General features: G+C 47.1%; 1 protein-coding gene across 1 annotated transcript; it reads right to left on the bottom strand.

Moving 5' to 3' along the window:
* Positions 1-984: 984 nt before the first annotated feature.
* Positions 985-24,615, bottom strand: LOC144162883 (protein wntless-like). Its single transcript, XM_077693598.1, has 13 exons — positions 24,414-24,615; positions 19,584-19,895; positions 16,512-16,642; positions 14,185-14,340; positions 12,763-12,899; positions 11,866-11,906; positions 10,315-10,442; positions 8,035-8,132; positions 7,906-7,969; positions 6,755-6,898; positions 6,601-6,684; positions 4,583-4,733; positions 985-2,552 (listed from the first exon to the last, which is right to left on the bottom strand). The coding sequence occupies exons 1-13, from the start codon at positions 24,517-24,519 to the stop codon at positions 2,431-2,433; spliced, it is 1,674 nt and encodes a 557-aa protein (XP_077549724.1). The 5' UTR covers positions 24,520-24,615; the 3' UTR covers positions 985-2,430.
* Positions 24,616-25,673: the final 1,058 nt, after the last annotated feature.

Here is a 25,673-nt window from a genome sequence, read left to right as displayed (position 1 = left end):
AGACACATAGGTAATGCACTTTTCTGGTAACCAACTGTGTGACTCACGTTGCTTTCACAAGGCAGGCACCGAAAAATTTTGCAGCATACCCACTGCTGCACATTTCTCACTCATTGCCAACTGGATGCACCCAAGCGAACTGAGTCTCTAAAGTTAAAGATATGTATTGCCACCGAAAATCTCGAGACATGTGCACAAAAATACACTTGCAGACGGAAAGTATTTATTCAGTGATAAGGCCTTTTCTCATAGGTGTATTAACTCCTCATAAGTGACACTCCAGTGTACAAAAAAGTTGGCCTATATCAGCAAGATCGTGTTGTGAATGCAAATATAGAATTAAAAGGAGTCACGGTTGCTTAGTAATGCAGACTCTGCCAGAATGTTAAAAAGTGTCGCTGTCCCATACACTTTCCTGCACTACATTCTGTGATATCGCCAATCTTAAATGGTGAACCACAGGATAATGGGAGCTTGCCGATGCATTTTTCTGAAACAAACACTAAGGCAGAGGGGATATGCAAGTAAAATAGATGGATCCCGGAACTTTTGCTGCCAAAGCGCTTTTTAAAAGATGAAAACCTCAGCTAGAAAACATAACATGCGATGCCCTGCCAGAACAGCACTTCCCACAGCAACATTGGGGGGTGAGACTTGACGACGGACTTTTCTTGGGTGCTACCATACTAAGATGGCATAAAACACCCTTTCTAATCGGCTTGTGATGAAAGTTGAAGCCAGTGAGAGCACTTAGGAAGACGGTGATGATTAAGGACTGTTAAATCGAGGAATAAGGCCATGGCTTGCTCTGGGCACTTTGTGATATGCTTTATAACGACACTTAACGGAAAAGAAACGGCAGAAAAAAATTTCAGCTTCAATTATTTATTTCTCAGCAAACGAGGCTTTGTTGGCCTTCAAACTAAATACGCGTACAGAATTCATGATCTTTCACTCAAAACAAGGACACTGACAACCACAAACTATGCTACAAAAACGGTTTATTGTGTAAAAATGCCTCACATCAGCACAGACACGTAATGCATCAGTTTCTTGTATTGCAGGGCGCACGGAAATATCAAAACTCGTACAGAAACAGAGGTTCGTTGGACAATTTTGTGCACATCACCTTCAAATAACAAAACACTGTAAAACAATAAAGGGTAGAATACTCGCACAAATCAAATTCCACAATCAATCAGTGTAAAACTTGGTGTAAATCGCTTTTGTAGATTGGAGTTGAGTAACAGAGTGTAAAATTGCATAAAGTAGAAAATGTGTAAAAAAGACATGCAGTATACGATAACATTGCACTGAAAGAATTCGGACAGTACTCAACACTAATAGGATGCATGAAGCTGCTAAAGCTGCAAATAGCTACAAAATAGCTGCACAAGCACGCGGCCAGGGAAACAAAATCTACATGCTTCAAACACGGCACAGTAACTACAGACAACTGGACAAGCTAGTAGCTAAAAAATGTACAGCAAACATTTTTTCACAACACTCAAAAGGGGGAAAAAAATCACAGTTCTCGTAAACGTGAACGACAAAGCCGTCGCTGATTTTTACCATTCAAAGCTGGTCTTCAAAATCCGGGAACTCGCTTTATGCCAAGACCACACTCGCCACCCACTTCAATCGCCCCACAAAACCCTTGCTTTTCTCCTTATGGGTATATGCAGGAACTAATGTTACTGTGGAACACCATGTAAACATCTCCACGTCAACCCTGACGCAAACTGTTAGCTCTGACTAAGATACTAGCAGCAACCTTCATATGTGAAAGAGTATTGTGGGCTGCAGGGCATCTGACAAGGAGAGCAACAAAAAAGGAAAGCTCCAATGTGACACGATGATTGAGTCCCTTCATGATGGCTGTATGAAGCCACCGATATTTTGGCCACTGGCTAGGAACCATTCTATTAGAATGCCCGCTATGAACACAACGTTAGAAAAACAGCACAAGATCAAACAAGAAATGCAGTGTTGTATGGCACAAAGCCTGGCAATGCAACGCAACAGACAAGTCACGCTACGCCTACGTTAGGCCTAAGGCCTAAGTTAGGCCTACGTTAGGCCTAAGGAATAAATTAAAGCCTAGTCCTACCAAGCCCGGAACTACACATACGGGCTCTGTGCCACCAACTAAAGTTCTAATCTCCACTCAAGAGAGATTTCTCCCCAACAACGTGACTTGCTAGAGCAACAAGGGAGGAATACCGTAAACATGACCAAGGCAGAAAGAATACATAATCCCTGTAGAACAGGGTTCCGTGCAGTCCCCAAACAATTGGCCACCTTTTAACGGTCACCTGGGTGGCTGTGCCAGTCGTGGTCGGGCGACCCTGATTGTCCTGAACGATTGGAAACGGAAGATATGCACGATGCAGTTGGTTCCCCTGTATGCGGAACAGTCAGTGCGGTGGCTTAGTCCAGGGCAGCCTTTTTGGCAAACTCCGTCAGGGAGGAGGACTCCGTGGGTTCTGTGGGCACTGGCTCAGTGGTGGTCAGTCGGCTAAACTCGATTTCTTCCTGGCTTGTGGAGTGATCTGGATCAGAGGTTCGGGGAAGAAAAAAAAAAAAGCAGCTGTCACTAACGCGCAAGACTTGAAGTTAGACAAGTTGTACAGAGCTTTCACGACCATCTCGAAGGTTTAAGTCCACGATTGCAGCCCATTTGCTTCTTCCTCGCTGCCGCAACGACCTTTACTCCATCATTGTTGCTGTAAGTATGACCTTCTTTCATTTTTTTGGAAGTGATAGTCATTGGACATCACCTTGAACGGCCATACACTATGATTCGTTGTTCTTGTACCGAGCAAGTGTTACCACGATTACGGCGAACGCTGGAGTTCTTCTGACCAATCTTGGCCAACATCCCAAAACGGGTATGCTTGGCTCGACGAACGCGCGCCAGGGATGCTGTATGGTTGCCGTGGGGGACGCACACATCAGCACTCGGCATTTTCGTGGTTTTTTAACTGGCAGGCGGTCGCTGCAATCTTAACGAATCTCCCTAAGTGGGTATTCTTGGCTTGAAAAATGTGAGCTGGTGACACTGGGCAGTCGTCACGAGGCACGCACACACGAGCGCTAGGCATTTTCTTGGTTTTGCTAATTGCCGGGCGGGTGTGTGCACCCGGCAATTTATGAGTTTCTAACTGCAGACACAAAAAATTGCAATTTGCTAAACAGTTTATCTGTTAACGAATGTGACTTGTGGCACCACAGCCCAAGAAGCCAGATGGACTCGAGGGGTCCTGGAATGAGGACTCTTTCCCAGGGCTGACTGCCTCTTCCTCGAAAGTGCATATGTGCACTGTGCTAAAGTGCCAACCGTGCTGCTTATTAAAAAGATGGGCTAAAGTGCCAACCATGCTGAACAACAGCTGAACCACTGTAGGCGCTCCTTTTTGTAGGTCAACGAAAAATTGGACAATCCACAGCGTTTTGGGAGCACACAATGTAAACCTTGTACTGTTCTTGTCGGTAGCATCACGCCTAATGCCCCCGACTGAAAGACCGGAGGATACTTTTGCAACATCCCCACCTTCAATGATTCTACATCTTATTCTCTGACTGTGGCTAAAATGCTATAACACAGCACAGATGAAATAAATAGCCTGCGTTGTGGTCAAGCATGGAAGCAAGCAGTCAGGCCCAACCCACAGGGCATCTACCCGAGGCAGAAATGACTGGCAAAATGAAGCCACAGTGTGTACATAGTGTGCTTCGCTAACCTTGCTCAGTAGAAGTTGGCGATGTACATAAACAGGTTTTGCCGTCTATTCCTGCTATTACTAAGGCAATCAAATCTGGCAATTTCCACTCCACTATATGCCACCACTCATTTCATGCTCACGCATCCCACATGATGTTTCACGACTGCTAAGCTAAACAGGCAGCATAAATGTTTGGTGTCAGTACTTTTTACAGCTTGTTGGCTATTCACAGTGTTTCAATTGCTGCCAATCCTGTTCAAATAGTGACCTACCATATTTTCGCGCATATAACCCGCACCATAAATGCGCAAATTTCAGTGGCAAAGTAGGGGATAATGCGCAGGGTTTCTCCTTCAGTGCAGCATCACGGCAATGCGCGTTGTGCCGTGAAGCTCCTACGCAGTAACACTGACTAAGCCTTTCATGGCAGCGATTGCGCAAAACATACAAGGACAGGCAAGGACGAGCGCACTCTAACAACTGAATTTTATTAGTCAATTGAGACTTCCACCTTGCAGTCAGTGTGTTCTACTTGCTAGATATACGCTTTTTCTGTCTACATAGTATGTGATGTCTTGTTTGAGCAGTGGCTTTGGTGCAGCCTTTCCTGTATCAAATGTGCAGGCTATACGCGTGAATTTTTTTTTCTTTTCCAGCGGGCTGAAAGTGGAGGTACTGTTTATATGCAGGGGCAGATTATACGTGCGAAAATATAGTAACTTGTCCCCACTGTGGCGTGCATTAGTCAGCAGGTGCTGGACGCATTTAACTGCAATCCGAGTACTCTGAACAGTCGTTATGGGCTTGGAATGGGACCCCAGTCTGGACGGGTGGTACGAAAGCGGTGCAGCGCTCACCAGCAGGTGTAGGGTAGTACTTGTGGGACGGGGCATACAGCACCAGCAGCATGAAGACGTAGAGGTTCCACATGCCGTAAACGCCCGTGAAGAAGGCTGAGGTGAACTCGAGCTTGATGTCATCGTCCCATTTCCAGCGGCCTTCGCTCACCTGGTGCGACAAAAACGGTGCCCCAACAGGGGCCACGCGCCAAGCTTAGAGAAAGCACTGCTCTACTACGGGAAAGGCTCGGAAAGTAGAGCAGATGTAAATTCAAATTGATTCAAGATTCAAATATCGATTCGTGTTTCAAGAAAGTGACCTAATTGTCTAGAATTGGCCAGGTCATAAGCTAAGATGGCCGCCAACTGCATGGCTCTCACCGATGCACGTGAAAAGATGTCCACCAGAGTTATTCAATACACGGAGTTTCAGAACTCTCCATTGGCCCGATGTGCTGAAAACTGCTCAATGGTTGGCCCCAGCACTGACGGAAAACGGAGGCAGCCAGATTAGCCTGCCATCATCTGCCAGCATAAAATTCTGAGCTGCTTGTGGCTGTTCTGCTGCTGCTGCTAATCATAGAGGAAACGTCACGCGAACATAAACCCTTTCGCTGTCACTAATGTACCGGTACGTTCTCCATTGTGCATTCAAAAATTCGCGCCTTAGTCCAAAGCTGGCCTGCCTGGACTGTTCACGCCATCTGTCGAATCTTTCTAGTAGCTTGTATTTTCAATCGCTAGCTCTCAGCAATAGTATATTGAAGAGTAAGGAACGACCACGCCCACCCTTCGTTGCTGGGGGGCTTGGTCGCTCCACGCACTGTACTCTGTCGGGATAAGTGACCATGTGGCTTGCGTGCGATTACAGGTGCAAGGGTTGTGCTATCCGCAACGGATTTCTAGTTGTTTTTTTTTATTATTCTGTTCCCGCGTCTGCTACAACGTGCCAGGTTAGCCCAGCGCACTGTTGCCTCTCCAATAGACTGAAACATGACTCAATCGCGGCTTTCGCTCGCTTGCCGTGCCCTCACTTGCCGCTGTCAGCAGCAAACGAGGTTGTTGTATACACGTTGTATCCCCTTTTTATCTCTATCTGCCATCATGATTTTAACCCGCCGCGGTGGCTCAGTGGCTAAGGCGTTGCGCTGCTGAGCACGAGGTCGCGGGTTCGATTCCCGGCCGCGGCGGCCGCTTTTCTGATGGAGGCGAAAAGCAAAAACGCCCGTGTGTACGAGATTTCGGCGCACGATAAAGATCCCCAGGTGGTCAAAATTAATCCGGAGCCCTCCACTACGGCGCGCCTCATCGCCAGCGTTGCGTCGGCGCGTTAAACCCTACAATCAATCATCAAATCAATCATCACGATTTTACAACAAGCCGTTTCTGTGCGTTCTGAGGGCTGCTGACAGTACTCCCTCCTTGTGCGCGGTTACTTTCGGATGGCTGACTGCACGACAGGAGCTTCGACTGCGGACAGCAGCAATAGTTCTTCCGATTCCGATTTGAATGCGAGCCAAGCTCGGATTCGCATTCTGAGAGTTTCTCATCCGAGGAAGGGGTACGAGTTCCACAGCGTCAGATTCTGATGTTGAAACGGTGGGGTCATCGTCCCGGAAGCATGCACGGCAAACTGAAAACATTTGGAAGAAAGGCTATTTCACCCTCGCCCTTTCCTTTCGATGCGTTACGTTCCGGACGCTATCATAGTCAAATAAATCACTATGTTCCTTCCCTGATATTCCGGAAACCAAGCCGGATCTGGGGGTGCGTCACGGCCAGAAACAACCGACAGGGAAAGGGTTAAGAAGCATTTCCGCATTTGATGTTTCCCAATTTGAAAATCAAGTATTTCTTTATTAGCTGTGTTATTAAAAGTGAATGTCCAAGCATAGTGAGGTTTTCCTCCCCAAGATACTACGCCACTCTGCTTGCTACAAAGGGGGGTCCACGAAGCGGCCAGATTCTACAGCGGAGTTTTGCAACTGCACAGGCCACGACGACGGGCCAGACAGGCGCAGGCAGCCAGCACCCACCTGGCCGATGATGTAGGCGATGACGGTCAGGGCTGCACAGATCTGTGTGGCCAGCAGGAGGAACTTGAACCTGTAGATGATGCCCTGCGAGGGGGGGGAGGGAGGCCGGGTGAGCGGGGCCAGCCCTGTGGCCGGACAGGGGCCGAGCGCTCACCTCGTAGTACATGCGCCGCGCCTGGCTCATGCTGGGCAGGGCGCTGCGCTTGAAGCTGATGTTGCGAAGCACCCGGAACAGCAGGTACGTCAGGAAGACCAGGTACGTGCCGGCTGACAGCCCTCCGGCTATGATGAAGGCCAGCTAAGAAGGGGGAGTCAAGGCTCACAGCAGGGGTGGGGCACACATGGGGTGGCACATCTGATGACAATGCTCGTGGTCTCATCCTCCATTTCTGTCCCTCTCCTTTCTCTTTCTCTTTAACCCAATGGAAACTGTGGGGTTGTCTGACCAACCAAGCAGCTTGAAAAGCAGAGCCAGGACACGCCATTCTGAGCTCTCAGGTATACCGTATTTTCGCGCGTATACCCGCACCAAAAATGTGAAAATTTCAGTGGCAAAGTATGGGTGGGGATAATACGCAGGGTTTTTTCCCCTTAGTGCAGCTTCATAGCAATGCCCGTTGTGCCTAGAAGCTCCTACGCAGTAACACTAAGCCTTCAATGGCAGTGATTGTGCAAAACATACACGGACAAGGAAGAAAAAAACAAGGACGAGCACACTCTAACTGAATTTTATTGCAGCCAGTTCTTGCTAAATATACACTTTTTCTGTCTACATAGTATGTGATGTGTTGCTTGAGCAGTAGCTTTGGTGCAGCCTTTCCTGTATCAAATTTGCAGGCAATACGCGAGGATATTTTTTTCTTTTCCAGCGAGGTGAAAGTGGGGGTGCGCATTATATGCGCAAAAATACGGTAGTTTCCTCAATAAACAGCCAAACCATCGCGACGTCCACTTTCAAGGGTTACCTGTTGGCCAACTAAATTTACCCAGCCAGGGACATATCGAATGCATGAACCCCTCTCCAAGCTTGTCCCAAGAGAGACTGATCACCAGCTATGCGAGAGACTTTGAAGATGTGAAACACAGGAACGTACATAGTCAACGAGTGTTATAAATTGCATGAAAGAACCAGAGTCATCTATTTGTATGGACATTTCTTGGCCTTTATCAGGAAAATGAGCCCGGTAGACCAGTTCCAACCAACTAGTCCCTTGGCAGAGGTACCTCTTTGCCACCACACCACGTGGACGAATAATTCAAGCACAGTCCATACACCAATCTGCATAGCACGGAGGAAAAGGATACAGCAAGGTTGCTCCCAACTCGAGATGCCCAGATGCTGTAGAAAGGGTTCTTCAGCTGAATCCCCCTGAAAGAGCATGAACGAAACATTGTTGTGTCACCTGCTACGGCACTCCTCCGTTCAGGGCCTACCTTTCACACAGGTCAAAGATGAAGAGGCAGACGCAGCCTGTAATCACGGCGCTCAGGTGCTTCCAGTAAGACCGCAACCGGTTACGCTCAACGTCATCCTGAAAGGCCACAGGCTGCCGTCAACCCGACCCACACATCCAAGGGAACTGGCACCACACTCAACCAAGGGGGAACAAGCCATCCTCCAAACGTTGCAACGACAGCTGCCATGCTTGGCAAGAGAGAAAGAGAGCTTACGTCCACACAGCTCCACAACCTACCCTGCGGCCCTCCTGTCGGGTGAGCATGAAAGGCAAACACAGAAGCCATTGGAGACGGGACCGACAGCACTGGACACAGCATTCAAGCACAGAGGCACAGAGGCAGAGGACACAACTCGAATGCGGACAATGCAGGCAAACACAGGAGAAATCACCGTGGCACTTTGTAACACGCTGCGTGACAAAACTGACGAAGTTTTTAAAAAAGAGAGGAAGTACTAGTAAACCTCACAATCATGCCCCACAACAAACAAACAAACAAAAAAAAAAAAAAAAAAGAAAAAGAAAAAAAAAAAGGTCGCCATCCCGCCCTGCGAAAGTGGATGTCCAGAAAAGCTGTTGTAAAACTACACATGGTGATGGAGGAGGGTATGGAATGTTTCTCGTCGTCACGGCGGTCTTGTCGCTTGCGCTCGGCTAGTGTCACTAGATAAGGTTGGTACAGATTATCGGCCCTCTTTTCTCCTATTGTTCCGCGCCGCCGCCATGATCATTGGTCACTTCGTATTACAGGACATTTGTTTACACTACAATGGTTTGTGGGCGCTGCCGTTTTGCTTTTGTGTGTTTTAGTCTGTCAACTCTGGTAGGCTTAGCTTGCCCTCCAACTCTGCGGCTGCGCGCGACTGACGTCGTTCTGAACGCAAATAAAAGATAATGCATGTAACAGCATTTCAGCAGCAGAAGTGTGTCCAAAGATGCCGTTTTGCTGCATCTTCGGTAGTGTTGTTAACAAACGACCCGGCCGAAGTTAACAGCGAGGCCGTAGATGCGGCAATCTCGCAACACTGATGAACGACAAAATGGCCACCATTGCCGACTTGCGTGTCTCAGTGGCGCTACTCTAATACCTTATCTACTGACACTTCGCTCAACCTCTCTGGCAGCAAATGCTGGGTCCTGCCTAGCATGACGCATGCGCTCGGCGTCTTGGGCAAGAACTGCCCTCTTCAGTGACACTAGTCCTACCTAGCCTTCACACATAATCTGCAAACATAATCTTTACCACGAACACATGGTGAGGGAGTCGCATTGTTCACAGGCACCTATCACCCATAATGCAGTTTCGATGCTTGTTTTGTGGTTTCCTTAACGGAATCCAGAGCTCTATGCTGTATGCATGACCAGCCTGGCGCATGCGCCTGGCGTCTGAGACATTGGTGCCTTGGCGTTTTTGTCCATGGATATGAAACCGTTGGGGGGCAGAGGTTTTCAGCTTTGCTGTAAAAATGCAAACTCAAAAAACTTGCAATGGTTTGGCCTTCAGTAACAGTTCCCAAAGTATTACCTAATCTGCGTTAGCATGCCTAAAAACAGTGAGGCAGTTATTTTGTACGGACACAGTAAAGAACACCGTCTTCAAGTTGAACAGCTCTCTAAAGCCAGTTTGACAGAGCGATGGCTAAAAACTAGCTGCGGGAGTCAGTGCCCCAAGCGATGCCCATGGCAAGGCTTAAAAATTAAGGCCGTTCCACTCAACGTGAAAGCTTTCGGAAGTGCAGAGCAGTGATTCGCCATAGTGGCCTGTAGCGCCGTTATCCGCTCACTGCTACCACCCAATGCAATTCAGATTTCCTGCCTTTGCAGTACTCGCGTGACCCCCTGCCTGAAACTGCGCCAGCGGGAGTTCTGTTCTTTTTGTGCGTGCTTTCCCTCCCACACGTGCCGGCGTTGCGCTGCCACTTTTTTTTGCTTATTATCGTAAAAACCAACCCAACTAGCGTTCCTAACTAAATGAACGTGGGCGCTGCCGGTTATTTACGTATATTTTGCCTCAAATGTACCTGCAGTTTTCTCTGCGCTAAACAACGGGGAGATGTGCGACGAGCGCCAGCGGTTCCAGAGTTTAGATGCTTGCGACTATATTAGCCTCTGAGTTACTCCGTGACGACAGAACGCCGTGTGGCTTTACTTGGGTCCAGTGAGCGAGCTACGACGACAAGGCGGGCCTCTAAAGTGCTGTGAACTTAATAAAGGCACATGCTGGTCCCTCAGGGGAAGAGAGTGGGGTTCTGCTCACCATCAGGTGCTCTCCGCAAAAGATGAGCCAGAAGCTGAGCAAGGCGGCATAGAAGATGCCCTGCCTGATGTCACTCAGAAGCAGCATGAACGGGAGCTCGAACCGGAGGGTCAGGAACTCCAGGGGCACTGCCCGCCCGGGAGAGAAACGGGGAAAGAAATACAAGAGGCCGTCAGTGACTTCAGGGCTCTCCTGCCACCAATTGGGAACCCAGTTCTCCATGCATGAGTGACCACTCGTAAAGTAACAGGCGAAGTAGACAAGATACATGCGGTTGAGTTGCACAGCGAGGAAGAGCCTTGAGAACTCTATTTACCCTTAGTTCAGGCCATGTTTTGCTCCCGTTTCGCCACAAATGCAGCCCCGGGATTCTGTCTTTGGGAGACCTGCTTTCATAAAAGACCAGCTCGCTCCCTTCCTCATGCAGGAAGCTGAGCCAACTTTGGAGCTGCTACACTGAGCACACGCTTTTGCTGACCTGATAACTGAATCCTGTGACCCATTCTATGTTGTCATACTGCGAGCTTCAAAGTGACCTTTAAAGAGACCACGAGTGAAACACACAACTTTGCTTCGTTCAAAAGTCTGCCACATAGGGATAACAATCGTTCAAATTTCAATGCGAACGGCATTGCTTTAAATACCCCGAAGAAAGGCCCGCAAACCACCACCTACTTTCCCCGCACTTCTCTTGTGATGTCAGGGCTAGGGCTGACAAAAGCAAGAGCAGATTATTAAAATGAAATTCCTTGCTTGCAGTTGGAAACTCATTGTGGTTGAAATTCAAAACAGTGCCATTTTTTGGTTATAAGGCAGTTCAAAAATGCGACAGTGCAAAGAAGCGTGGGAGATTAGATGGTATGACAGAAAACAACCAGTATATTTAAAATTATGAATTGAAAATAGCATCACGAGTAGTGCTTCAAACTGAAAGAATTCTAAACTGTTCCCCTCCTTTTCTGAGTGGAGCATTGAGGATTTGGGTAGGTGAAGGTCATCCGATCCTAACAGTGCCAGCATTCAAAGCAAGAATAAACCCCAAGCTGTACTGGTACGTGGAGAAATGAGAACTAGGTTTTAGTACTCGGTTGGTTCAGCAATGCCGATCACTCAGTTTCTGCCGGACCACATGTGCTGATGTCAAGTTGTAATCAGTGTACCGACTGCCCTTTTCTGACTGCTCCTCGAAGCACGTCTCAAGGCCCTTAGTACCTTGTGGAGGAAAGAGTAACACTTTCAAATGCGCAGCAAGGTTTCCCGTCGAAAAAAATGCTGGTGAGGTATTAACTGCTTACTATTTGGAAGTAAAGCAAAGTTGTATGCAGTCTCTCTCTCTCTCTCTCTCTCTCTATCTCTCTCTCTCTCTCTCTCTCTCTCTCTCTCTCTCTCTCTCTCTCTCTCTCTCTCTCTCTCTCTCTCTCTCTCTCCCTCCCTCCCTCCCTCCCTCCCCTAACCATGTGCAGTGAAAATCACACGTCACCACTGAAAGCCTTAAGGATTGTGTAGCAAGCACAAGTTTTGGCTGAGACGTTTCAAAGTGTGAACACTCACAGTTTAGTAAGGTCAGTGCGATTCCCAAGGAGAGCAGCAGGCTGAAAAAACAAAATGTTGGGATGAAGCGAGGAAGAAGTAATGGAGATGTCACATCTAAAGGGGGGATCTTTAAAGATCTTTAACGCGCTTGTTATGCCTTCAGCAGCGTGCAACGCGCCTGGCTTGTTTTAAATTTTGCGCCCTTCTTGCGACTCAGGACAAACACAAGCTGCCACGCATGGTCATTCTCAATGTCAGTAAGGAGTGCAACTGGCACAACAAATCACCCGTCTCGGTTTAAAAACAAGCAAACAAACAAAGCTGTCGAAGTTCTGGCTCCGGCTCAAGTCCCAGTGGCAAGGCACCATTTCGAACACCCACTTCAAGCACCAAAGTTCAATGAGCTGCAAAATTAGTTGCAAGCGATGCATCAAAAAACTGCTTCCTTACTGCATTCACCAGGGTTCATAGAATTGGGAAATACAAATATTACAGTTTTATGACTAACACTGCTTTGTCGATTGTTCATCCAAAAATGACTACCGTATTTATTCGAATATAAGGTGAGGTTTTTTTCCAAAATTTATATTCTCAAAGTCATACCCCACCTCATATTCGAAGCTCAGTATATTTTATGGCAGTTTCTTCTTACTCTCCAAACTGCAACCTCACCTTATATTAGTGACCGCCTTAAATTGAATAAATACGGTAATTATCTCTAATTATCTTGGAAACTAATTGACTGACTCAAAAAATAATGCCATATTTGAAATCAGTGGGGGAAAAGCAGCAAGACTGACAGGTTTTACAGAGCTTACTTAAAAATGAAAAGAAATTGTCTTAAGAGCCATGCGCCCCCTTAACTGCAGAAAGGAAGTCCAGCCAGAGAAGGAGGCTGAGAAAGGTGCAACTTGCCCCTCGATCAGGTGTGGGGGCCGTGATAGCATCCGGATGCGCCTCCAGAACCAGATCAGGGTGGCCAGCACAATGGGGAAGAAGAAGGTCTTGAGGGAGACCCAGACCTTGGTGAAGCCCCCGTTCTGGTGGATCAGCTGCAAGAGGCGTCCGAAAGATCACGCCCCACTTACTCCCGTGCCACAACAGACTTCCCACAGGCCCTGTTTCCTCGCTAATAGCTAGGAAGTGCCACAAAGGCAAATCCTAGGCATTCGCATAACAAGGCATTCAGTGAAAACTACGCGAGGACAAGTTCAGGAAATGGCAGCGCTTGTTACTTAGCTCCCCTATTATATTTCAGTCTTATGTTTTATGCTATATTGTTTGTCTTATATTTCTTATGTCTTTTGTTTCTTACATTTCTTATGTCTGTTTCTTATGTCTTATGCTTCTTATGTCTTATGTTTTTTATGTATCTTGCATTTATGTCTTATGCTTCTTATGTCTTATGTTTCTTATATCTCTTGCATTTCTTATGTTTCTTACATTTCTTATGTTTCTTATGTCATGTTTCTGTATGGTAGGCCTTCATCCATGCACACCATGGCATTTCTGTATACCCCTGCCTTCCTCCGTAACGCTCCTCTGTTCCGCAGAGGAGCCCCTAATGGCTACTAAGGCTGTCTGAGAACCAAGCCTAGAGACAAGAAAGATCTCCTTAAATGTCAAACAGGTCATGCTGCTACCCTTGCAGAGCAGATGGAAGTGCAGCTACAGGCTGTTACAACAATAAATGAGCACCTTTGAAGCCTGAGGAGAAGAACATGTCTTTATTTGGAGATCGTATGGATAAGTGCCTGAGAAAACTGTTTCTCCATTTATGCTTGGACTTCACACAAAGGCTGCATTTTGTGGTCTATTTTGTCTAACGCCACGAATGGTGACAGCACTTTCCTGCTTATTCAGAAAATGAAGGGAAACAATTTCCGGCTGTGGGAGAGCTGTTGGCCATCTTGGCCCAAATGACCACCTCAGAACAGCAACACCACCTGGGGTATCCAGAACAAAACACACAATGCCGGTCCACACTGCTATGTCCTGCAGTGCACTTAGAAAGACTGACGATGTGTGGGACCAGGCTGCCATTGTCATTCCTGAGAAGGACCCACAGCCAAAGTTGTCAACAATAAACAAGACTAGGAATTTATGACTGTGATGCGACCAATTATCAACGCACACATACCGCAAGAAACCAGAATACAGTTTCAGAAAAAGAAAAAAAAATTACCCCTTTGTTATAAGTGTAGCCGCAACGCATGAATCAAACTCACTGTTAGAATGTAGCACTAAACCGTAAAAATGTGAGCAGCAGACTGGGCGTCCTTTGCGGCTTAGCGGATAATGCACACATGAAAGCCAGAGTGGGGGAAAGGGGCTCACCACAAGCCAGACATCCCTGACTTCCCTCAGCTCCCTGTTGCCAGGGTTGTTCTCTTGTATGGGCAGGCGCAGGTTGAGCAGGTAGAAGTCGTGGTGCAGGCTGCCCAGCTCAAAAAGGCTCAGCACGTCGCAGTTGTACGCATGGCCATCAACTATCTGCAAGATAAGGGCGCAGCTTCTGTACACAGCACCGAGAACTAAACAAGGTACAGAAATGTGACGCGTTAATGCAACTCTTTTAGGGGTGAAGCTCCTTAGGCGCTTCACCCTGTTGGAGTCTCTTGTCGTCGTCGTAATCGTCATCTCATGTAGTCGCGGTACTGAAACACCGGGGCACTTCGTAACACGTACTAAAAAAACGTTGAGACACTCATTTGTGCCTCGCGCTAGAGAGCTTTGTGCTTCAAAGACAAGAGACTTTTACAGCAAAGCTGTATACCTCTACCCTCCAATGGTTTCATCTCCGTTGGCAAAAATGACAAGAATACACTTATTTTAGGTTTCACAAAAGTAGAGTTGGCCAGGGATTTTTTTACATAAAACACGTTTTTTTTCAAACTGTCGCTTGCCTCAAATGGCCCAAAAATACCCTTGAAAAATTCCAGATGAAAGTCGATATCAAACTCTTGTGGACATTCAATGCCAGGTCCCACCGGGGATGCTCCTTGTGAACACATACCGTGCCGTACCACGATTTCAAAAATAATGTTTGAAAGAGCCCTTCCACATGACAAAAAAGGTTCACAAAATGTGTCTCAGTAATTGAGCAAGCTAAAACTAAGCGCAAAAAGTTTAGTCGACTCAGCCGCCTCAAGCCGGTGAAATCGGGTGAATACGCAACCTTGGCAGGGTGGCCCTAAGCAATTGCAGTGGTGGGGGCCGTTCAGAGTGGCAAGTTACACTGGCGACACCGACCATTCATGCAAACAGGTTCATCAACACACTGCCTTTATTTCTGACAACTTTCTGGAAGCTGGAAATCTTGCGAAATGATGGCCAGAAAGGTTCTCTATCCCTGCACTTCAGACCTGGAAAACATGGCAGGCCATTTTTTCCAGTGTTTCCTGGTTAGTCACAGGTAGCCGAAGTATTTCCCCAGCTAAATATTCCCCAGACGCATTTCCCTTGCTAAATATTCCCCAGATGCAGTTCCCAGAGAGACTAAATGCACGGCCTCTCTCCTAATTTCTCCACCAAAGAGCTGAGTCACTGGGACTTTCAATCCAGCACTCAACTTGCTCTGCCATGTTGTGTTAAGCTCGTCTTTAAATTCTGCCACACCGCTAGAAAATTACCAGCACTGTGCAGATTCTTCTATTAGATCTTATGTTGGCGAAGCTTTGCATTTCAAATTGAAGATTTACCAAACTACTTTCCCCTCTCCTAAAATTTGACACACCTGGGTTTGACAGCATTGCATACGGCTGTCTTGCTTTCCGATTAGACTGATAGAAAACATTTGTCGACAGTTTACGTATTTAAGGGCCCTCTCCCAAAGAATTTCTATATGCATGGAAAGACAATAGTTGCTCTCAGATGCCAATTATCAGCTGCTACTTCGTTGACCAAGGGTCTGATATGCAGAGGATGTTTCAAATGGGGCGAAATATGAAAATCTCCGTGCGTGTAGGACCTAAATGCATAAGAAAGATAGCTAGGTAGCCTAGCCTCCTATTACACCGTGTTTTACAGCCTAGGTGTATCTTTGTTGCTTTAATTAAGTGCCAAACTGGCTGACTTATTATACTAACAGCAAACAGGTCCGAGTTTAAGCCTTAAGTAGCACTAAATTCTTTCCATGTTTTGCAAAATTGGCACAACTTTTTTTTTTAGTAGTCGTACAAAAGTGTTTAGTCTGTTGCTATACTACAATTGATGACAATGACCAATTTTCTCGATTTGACGTCATGAACTTCCACTGACCAGGCAGTCTGAAAAATCGGGTTTGAAAGAGCACTTCCATATTACAAAACGGTTTTAAGAAAAATATTTGTGTAATCAAGCAATCTAAAACTCCCTTAGTGCGAAAAGTTTAGTCGACTCAGCTTATTCCCAAAGTGTCTCATACGTTGCAAGTTTTGTTGCAAAATGGTTGCCCATTCTGCTGCATTGTCATTATGCCCCCCGGCTGGGCAACACCCTGAGGCGATCTCCAAGACGATTGATTGATTGTAGGGTTTAAAGCGCCGACACAACGCAGGCGATGAGGTGCGCCGTAGTGGAGGGCTCCGGAATAATTTTTACCACCCGGGGATGTTTAACATGCGCCGAAATCTCGAACACACGGGTGCTTTTGCTTTTCGCCAATCTCCAAGACAGGGCCGTACCTTGGTGCTGTTAAGATCGCACTGCAGGTGGCGCTCTTCGACGGACTTGGCCACAAGGGTCCACTTGTCCGGTGGGTCGTGCTTGTTCCTGTAGCCAAGCTTCACCTCCAGGCTAAGCACCGGGTTGGTGGCTTATGTAGCGGGCACCGAGAACAAAGCGGAAGGACAGGGGTAAGGCCAGTATCAAGCTGATCTGCTTTATGTGGCATAACATGGAGGTGAAAAACAATCCATTTAAAAGTAAAGGGTTGAGCACGATTTTGCCCATGTAGTTTGGAACATATAAATTTGTAGCCAGAACAAGGCTCTGCACGCCCATTATTTGAGGCTAAGCTACCCAAGTAAATTAAAAGGCAGCAGTCTCTCCCATCAAATGTAGCCGGCCACACAGATTTTCCACTTCTGGTATTCTCCCGACTTGGTGCAAGGTCATTCAGATACGAATGCTGCTCTGCTGTGAAATGTGAGCTAAGTTGATTCCATTATGGACATTATTTTCAACAATTTGCACTACCATTTATTTGCCAGGCCTGTTTAATTGGAACCTGCTGCTCTACATAAGTAGGTAGATGGCTTCCAACAAATAGTATAACCATGTATAAGTGGGTGCTAATTATTTCCAATAAAGGCTTGTTTTAAAGTGTGATGTGGTGCTTTCCAAAAGTTGCACGAGAAGCAAGCAAGGTGTTTCCTATATTCTACTGAGGCCTAATCTTAGTCGAGACGTACAAAGCACAGTTCTCAACGAAGCGAGATTTGGTGGTGTGTAAGATCACAAGAGCGCAATGTATTTGACCAGAAGAGATGACCGATAACCATGGACAATGATACGGTCAGCAGCATGAATTCCCGAGATCATGCAACCAAATACACTGTTCTTGCTATTGTGGGTACTGGTAGTTTTCCCCCACTGGATAGGTAAGAAATATTTTTTTGGCAAAACTAAGAAGATGAAAGATTACAGAAGGGTTGCTAGCCCATTCAAGCCCGCTGTAGTCGAGACATGGGATACATGTGTGCCTGGAGCCAGAACGGCAGCTTTTCAAGTCGAGCTGTCCATTCTTGCCGCAACTTTTACGGACTACGGAAGTAGCACCCATCCTCCCTGCCTTCTCTTTCTCTGCCTATTTGTCCTTATGCACTACTGTTTGGGCATACCGTACTCAAGAGATACCATACAAAGGCGCCAAGCAATAGAAGCATGCCTGCCCCTCTGGTTATGGACACTTTCAGAGTATGTATCTACACTGTGGCTGCCCTTGGTCTCTTTTATTTGCCTGCTCAGAGCAGTTAAAAGCAGCTCTGTATTTCATTTACACATCGAATGTCTACGAAAGCTTGGAGCTGTTGCATGTGGGACTACTAGTGCTTAAAAGCACTGGGCCACGTGCCAAATGTTCAACCTCTGTGCCTTGGTCACATCTGAGAGAGAGATATTGGGTGGCGAGGCAACGCCAAAGTGCCACGAGTGTTTTGACCGCCCCCTGTGCGTCTGGTCGTAAAAAAAAAAAGAAGCTTACACTAACGCGAACGACTTGAAGGTAGTGAGGCTGTATGCAACCTTCACGACCATCACGAAGGTTTAAGTCCACTATTGCAGCCGATTTTCTTAACCTTCGCTGCCGCAAACGAACTTTACTCCATCACTGTCACTATAAGTGTGCGCTTCTCTCACCTTTTAGAAGTGATAATCATTGGACATCACCTTGGAGGGGCATACGCTATAAAGCACACTTCTCGTTGTAAGTGTTGCAACGATTCCAGCGAACACTGGAGTCTTTCTTGTTCCGAGCAAGTGCTGATATGATTATGGCGAATGCTGAAGTTTTTTGGCCGGCCAATCTCCATAAGTGGGTATGCTTGGCTTGACAAACGTATGCAGGGGATGCTGGGTGGTGGGTGGTCGTCGCGAGGCATGCACTTACGAGTGCTGGGCATTGCTTTGGTTTTGTTAACTGCCGCGCGTTTCCCAGGAGGTCCGCGCTCATGTGTGTGTGCTCGGCAATTTCTTGGTATTTTTAACTGTGGACATGAACAATTACGATTTGCTGAAAAGCTTCCCCGTTAAAAAACGGGACATGTGTGCACGCCATTGAATTAGGGGGGCAGCGGGCCAGGCTTTAGCTGCGACCACGGTCGGGTTCCCGGAACCGTGCTGCCGTGGTGGTATGAGCGACTAGGGACCTCAACAGAAGAGAAAAACCAGGGGACACCTTCAGGCAGTGGGAGAGAGCAGTTGTCCATGAACGCCCGTCTAGACGACACACCTGAGGCCTTGCTTGTTAGGATGTAGCGAAAATAAACGTCCGTTAATTTCATGGTCACGGGTCTGCAGTCTGGCATCCTTCGCAACAGAGCAGTTCTGGGCTGCCCAGGAACTGCTCTGGGCAGGCAAATAAAAGATATGTATGCACATCCTGTGTATTTCCTGTGTATGTAATACACATCCTGTGTACGTCTTTTCTTGGTCAACGTCTTTTCCGCGCCTGTTTTCAAGATGAATCAACACCAACTTGTGCAACTGTGTTTTCAAAACAAAAAAAATTTGCTTTCTGCGCTCTGTTATAGAATATTTTTGGCTACGTGTGTACAGGTGTTTTTACTGAGTTGTATTGGGCATATTTGTATTCCTTCCCACCAGCAATGTTCTGATGTGTAACTTCAAATGACTTTTTTTTTTTTTACATTCTCTTCTTTCTCTCTTTAGTGACATATAACGTGTTATTTGTTGTTCCGTTCAGTCAAAGTTCATTCAAAGTTTGATGTTTCCTTACAATTCTGTCGCGACACTCACCCTTTGTTACCCCCCTTACACAATGCCCTGCAACAAGGGCCTGTAAGGCATTTTTAAATAAATAAATAAATAAATAAATAAATAAATAAATAAACTTTACATCCTGTTAAATAAAAGAAACCAACTATTTTACGAAGGCACAATCTCACAGAACGTGCCACATAAATGCAGGTGCCACTACTTCGCGGCAGCCACGCTAGGAGAGACACACAGTAAAGCCGGGAGCAACAGACAAGCCAGGCTTCCGGCATGGCCGAATAGAAGGGGCGACAGCTCACTCATGGGGTTCGAGTCGCTGTGGATGATGTCCAGTTGGAGGATGCCGATGAGGTTCTGCATCCAGCGCGAGTAGTCCAGGTCCTGCTGTGCCCGCGGCCCCGGCGCTTGGAAAGCAAAGACGATGTGGTTGGCCGTCAGGTTGGGGTCCGTGTGGGAGGCGTCCGACAGCTCGTGGATGAGGTTGCAGTTGGTCGGCTTGCCCCCGATGCCGCGCGGGACGTGCCAGCTGTCGTCGAAGACGCCCGCCGGAAGAAGTGTCTCCCGCTTGCACACCGTGGCCAGGATCTGGTCCGCATTGGAAGGCGCCGGGGCTGCCCACAGGTGGAGGAAGGGAGGCGTTCAGTGAGTGCCAGCTAAAGGAAAAATTGCTCAACAAGGTGTACTGTTGGGCGAGTTGGTAATTCATTTTAAAAATAGCTACAGCGTGAACACAAAAAAGGACACAGAAAGAGGACAAGACGTGCACCGACTTCCAACTGAATTTAATATCAGAAAACTTGCACCTTTTATACGCACACTTCATGTTAAAACCAGTAAAAATGAAAAAAAAAAAAATTGCAACACGAACAAAAAAATTGGCTGCGTATCTACTCCTTTCGTTGCAAATGTCGACGAAAGATGACAGTCGACTGGCGCCCCTGGCAAGTGAATGCCTCCCTTCTCTTTCCCGCTAACCTCTCCTGCTATTCCTGTTCCATCTTGTTCCTCCCAAGATAACACACTAGAGCTTTGCTCAAGTGAATTTAAATTTACCGCGTTTCACTGCGCCAGGTCGGGTGCCTCAATGCCAGCGCTGCCATACGGCAGAAACGTGTGTGAATCGAGGCACCCTACTACACGAGCGTTCCAGGAGGAAAGTAAAACCTATCTAGTGGAACCTTTCGTTGCTGTAGCCGTTGGATTTTTTTAAATGTTGCCATGTAGCGCGGACAACAGCAGGCGACGGTTTTCTGCAGTGATGTATTTTATTTGCTATAGAAAAAACCAAGCATCCGTAGATTTTCTAATAAAGGAACACTGCAAATATCGCTTATGTATTGATTTTCTGCCTTGTGTTTGCGTAATGTCATGTTCTTGTTCAACAATGTCGACAAGTATGAACATTAACACCAGACTTAGACGTCTAGATTTGGCTGTGGGTATATAAGACTAGTGCGCAGTTGTTTCACTTTGGACGGGTGACTGAACGAGTCACAGACAGACAGACAGACAGACCAAAATTTCTGCGTTTTCAGTAGCCCAAGAAAGACTATCGTCCTAAAAAAAAAACGGATGTGTAATCTCCGACAGCACAACACCACGTCAACACGCGCTCACGCACTTGGCACAATCTAAACAGACCCGATCTATCTTTTTTTGGGACAAGGTGATCGATGCCTGGTTCACACATTTACTACCCTGCCTCTGATTTTCATTTGCTTCAATTATTTCTCGCGTAGCTTGTTTTTTGTTTTTTTAACATTGTTCCTTTAAAAAGGCGTGTCAAAGGTAACCCGCACCCCGGGGGGTTTCAGCCCTTTTTTCCGCTGTTCGGAAAAGGCAGTATTACAACAGCTTTATGTCCCCACATCAGACCGAGAATTTCATCCGTTAATAAACGTGTCGTTAGGAACTGTGTACTTTTACACGTGCAACTGCTCCAGCTTTCTTGTTTACCTCCGGTGAAATTCCTTGTGGTGGTGGTCATGCTTACAAGCTCGGCACTCTCAGCAGGGACAGCATGGGTGCCTTATTCATTGACTGTGATCACACACCCACTAAACTGGTTTGGCACTTGTAAGCAAGCCAGTGGCATTTTCCTCACGGCATTTGACCAAGCAGAGCAAAAGGCAGCAAGCAGAGCTCTCAAATGTAGGTACACCCTTCCACAAGGCCTTGCTTGGGGCAAAGCAAGCACAGGCAGGATAGTTGCCATGACTAGAATGCCAATTTGCCAAAAGATGACGCCTCTTAAATCCATTTGTTCGCTTATGACAGTAATGAGGATAGTGCCGCACTTACCCACTGACAAATTTTCTCCTGGGCCGGGGATATAGCCCATTCTATGACAAAATTTCCTTCCTCAATTTCTCTCTCGAACACACATAAATACACTCCTTCCCAATCACCTCGCACTAATTTTGGGTGGCTCATTGAGTGCCGAACTTCCCAGGTTGGATGCTTAAGACTGCCGCAGCTTTGCTTGAGGCAAAAAAAGAAAAAAAATTGGGTCACAGTGGTTTGCATAATTTAGCACGTATGTTGCACAGAATGTTTCTAGGGGAAGCAGTTACTGAAATGGTGCTTAAAGGAAAGACATAAGAGGAAACAGATTCAGCCAATAATTGCCTCTCGGAATGAGGGAACCTCAATCAAGACCGACAGGGGGAGGAGGGGAGTAGTATAAAAAATTGACAATTCTGAATCATCCCCAAACTCTCTAACAAAGAAAGAGCACTTCCTTTTCGGCTGTTTTTACCTAAATTCTAGCCTTAAATAATGATAGTAGCAAGTAACCGCAAAAAGGGTGAAATAAATGCCCCTTTCAGTTTTTCTGTTAAAGGTTTAAGACCTTGTCTTGTTCACACATCGTTCCCAGTATATCCTTTCCATACAAGTCAACTAGCCGATATACGGAACACCATCACATAAAGCTTCCTTTATTCAAAAAAAACATTGATCGTGTAATTCTGTTTGCAACCCCTTTTCAGAAAACCCTTGATATTTCCATTATCTCAAAGCAGTAAATTTCAAATTTCCCCTCGTTATGGCATTTCTGCGGAGGACACCAATATAACCCCCCTTCATTCTATTTTAATGATGCTTCAGTCGGAGTCATTTCAATAGATTAGTCATAGGCTGTCCTATAGATTTTGAGGACCATACCCAGAACCTGTAGATTTCGCACTTATTCTAATTTTTGATTTAATGTTCTGCTTATGTGAGCTATGAAGACTGTGCAAGTCTGCAAGGCTAAATTAAGCCGATTTCTACCTTAAGTTAGAACTTGGCACAATGAACAAGAAGTTGGTATTAACCATGAAATGGGTGAAGATCAATATTACGACAGTTGAGATGATGGCACGAAAACACATTGCCAACCAGTGCGACACCATTAGGATAGTCGGCACAGCAGCCGTGAACGGTGTATACAGTGTCTCGTTTCCACTACCCGTCACAGATATACCAAGGCTGTAGAGATCTGCTTAAAGGTCAGATAATTCCCATGTACATCCCTTGAAGTCTGCTTCGAAGCACCCACGCAAGTAGGCTACTGCAAAAGGATTGCAGGTTAGCAACTTCCTGCGAGCATTTTTGGTGACATCAGTATTGGCCCTTCCATGCGCTCCTCTTAAATTAACATGGTGCTCCTGTTACAAAATTTCTCAAATATTCTCAGAGTTAACTATTCTAAAGTTTGAGAATCGCAGATGTTTTTGAAAGAAAGGTACCTTAAAGGCTGACACCTGAGAAGTTTGGCACTTGACAGCCAGAAAGAAGGGTATCCTCTGTTGCTAATGGGTGAAAAGGTGTCTGCACATCTGCCACTCTCGCGGGGTCCTCTCTGGAGTGGAATCTCAATCTCGCTCACTGTTTTGCCCCACACCTTAGGCCACTAGTTTCTTTGAACGCTGGTGAACTATGTGTGACTTGATTTGTAGTAGCTTGTTGCCAACCCAAACATTTTTGTGCAGAGTGTAGAATTACCATGTTACATGAAAACTGATCGGATAATTTTCTGCTCTTAGGGCAGCGCTGTTACCACTAGTCTCTGTGCCCTGATATGTGGGTTATAATAAATTCTCTTTACCACAATGGTGGCACGTATGGAGTTCCTGTAGCCTGGCATACAAACATCCTAAAGTGAAATCCTCCTTTCAGAGATTGTACGCTCACGGCATAAGCGAGCTTCCCAAGGAACTTTCACTGCAGCATAGCACTTATTCAATGGCCAAATTTTGTTAGCCTTCACCGGTACACACAGAAGGAACAACCAGGGTTGTGGAGCCTGGCATAAGAAAGTGAAGAGGCCATTCCCTCATACCGAGAAACGCCGAGCTAACATTCCTATGTACGTTTGCGAGACGCCTAGACTAAGCGCACAGATGGAAACGAGGCGCCAGAAAGAGGCGTCTTTCCCTCGTCCTCCAGTGGCCACACACGACGGGAGACGCCGCGGGGCGGCATCGTTTGAGGCGTCATTGATGGCGCCTGGACAATGAGACGACGCGCCTTTATTTGTTCCTCCTCCTCCTCCCCTCCAATAGAAGGAAAGCACCGCCCCCTTTCCACCGCTCGCTGCAAGCCCATGTGCTGACTGCGCGCGCAAGTGTTCGCTCTGCAATTCAGACGTTTTGGAAACCAGAGCGGTCCGCCAAGGCCTTCACTAATATGCCCTCGTCCGCGACACAATGAACACCATCACCACGAATCGGCGCTACAAAAATAAACTTGGTCCAACCGCTTGCGCTTGCAAGCCTGCCTGCCCATACGCCTGCAATTGATGCGACCTGCGACGCCTGAATCAAGGTAATAATTAATTTACAGTACCCGGATCTGACTTTCATATTCGTCAATTACGAATGTTTGTAAGCATTCTGCAGCCCTACTAGGGGTCCTGTTAATTTCAGTGACAAGGGAAGTGATATCCTGCCGCCTTCCCATTTGCAGCTTTTAGTTTCGCGGTCTTCCAGAGAGCTGCGAGTCCGTAATGAACAGACGGTTTGAAAAAGGCAAGGCCTGTGCCACATTACGCGTGAACCAACCAAAACAGGTGATGAACCTGCAGAGAACGCATCATCCGTCACCGAAGAAACTTCACTCAATGGAGGGCGGGAACCGTCACTCACCGATTAAGCCTCCGATAAGAAAGCACGCTACTTGGAGTGTGAGCACAACAGCTACGATGCAAGCGAGCTTACGCCCGCTCAGGTTCTCAAGAACGCTCCCAGCCATTTTGACGTACGGACGGACAGCGGGCGACGGAGAGTACGCCGCGCGCACATGCACAGACACGGCCCGTAGCAACGTTGGTGTGATGAAGCCGCCGCATGGGGGGGCCTCGGTAGCATCCACCGTGGTCGCCCACCAGTAATTCAGACACTAGCGCCAAATCCTTTTCTAGTGGCGTGGGGCGTCCAAAAAATCTTGAATTGTCGTGACAACAACATTGCTGTTACTCGTGACGTCTTTTTTCTTTTGGTTGGTTGGTGTTGCGTCGGGTAAGGTCATGATCCCAACTTGTTAGAAAAAGCAACTGACGTTGGCGCGCTTTTTGAATCGCAGTCGTCTACAATATTGTTGATCTGCGGGTTAAAGGGTTAATGCTGCGAAAATTCGAAGCATGGTCATTTGATGATGATAAGTAAGTTATCGCATGGTAAAAAGGCAGTTTGTAATTCATTACAATTCTTTCCTTGAATCCTTTAATCCTGTGAAACTTCGACGACCCAAGAGAAGCCATCGTTCAAGCTAAGAAGTATCGCCGGGAATACTTAACGAGCGCCCACAACCCTTTGGGCATCCCTCCTCTTCCTGGCCATGTCTTCAGTCATCGACAGCAAGTCACTATCCGCCAAGTCCAGTCTGGCACTCTCTTAACCCCATTCCTACAGCAGCGTTTCCGTAGACCCCAAAACGCTGGTTCATCCCGTCACAGCTTGGGCTCGTGTGATACGTGCCTAGTTCGAGCGGACCTGGAGCATCTGCTTTGGGCCTGTCCGCTCTACTCGCTGCCCCGGACTCTAGCCCTGGGCACTCTGCGGCCCGAGGTACGCCCGACCTCCCTGCGAGCTTGGGCCTGCCCGGACTCATCTACCCCAATTGCGACCGCCGTCGAGCTCTGGAGGGCATTGGACGAGTTCCTTCTGGATCCAGCTGCTCCGCCCACTGGCGCCAGGCTCCTCGCCCTCGGGCATACCGCCTGAGGGGCACGCCGGAAGACCTCCGCAATGGACAATGGCGCCGTGGGCCCCATATCCGCAACTGCCCAGGACCTCGCTTCTTCATTTTTGATCCCCTTAAGGGTTTTTCTTTTCTTTTTTTTTTCCATTTCACAGCAGCCCCCCAGGGGCAATTTAAGTGAAATAAAGACGTGAAACAACAACAAC

Source organism: Haemaphysalis longicornis, unplaced genomic scaffold, assembly GCF_048455015.1.
Source record: "Haemaphysalis longicornis isolate Haplotype H1 unplaced genomic scaffold, Haemaphysalis longicornis Haplotype H1 scaffold_12, whole genome shotgun sequence".
In the NCBI taxonomy this organism is placed as follows: Eukaryota; Metazoa; Arthropoda; class Arachnida; order Ixodida; family Ixodidae; genus Haemaphysalis; species Haemaphysalis longicornis.
Note: the sequence above shows the minus strand (reverse complement) of the source record. Positions and strands in the feature narration are given on the sequence as shown.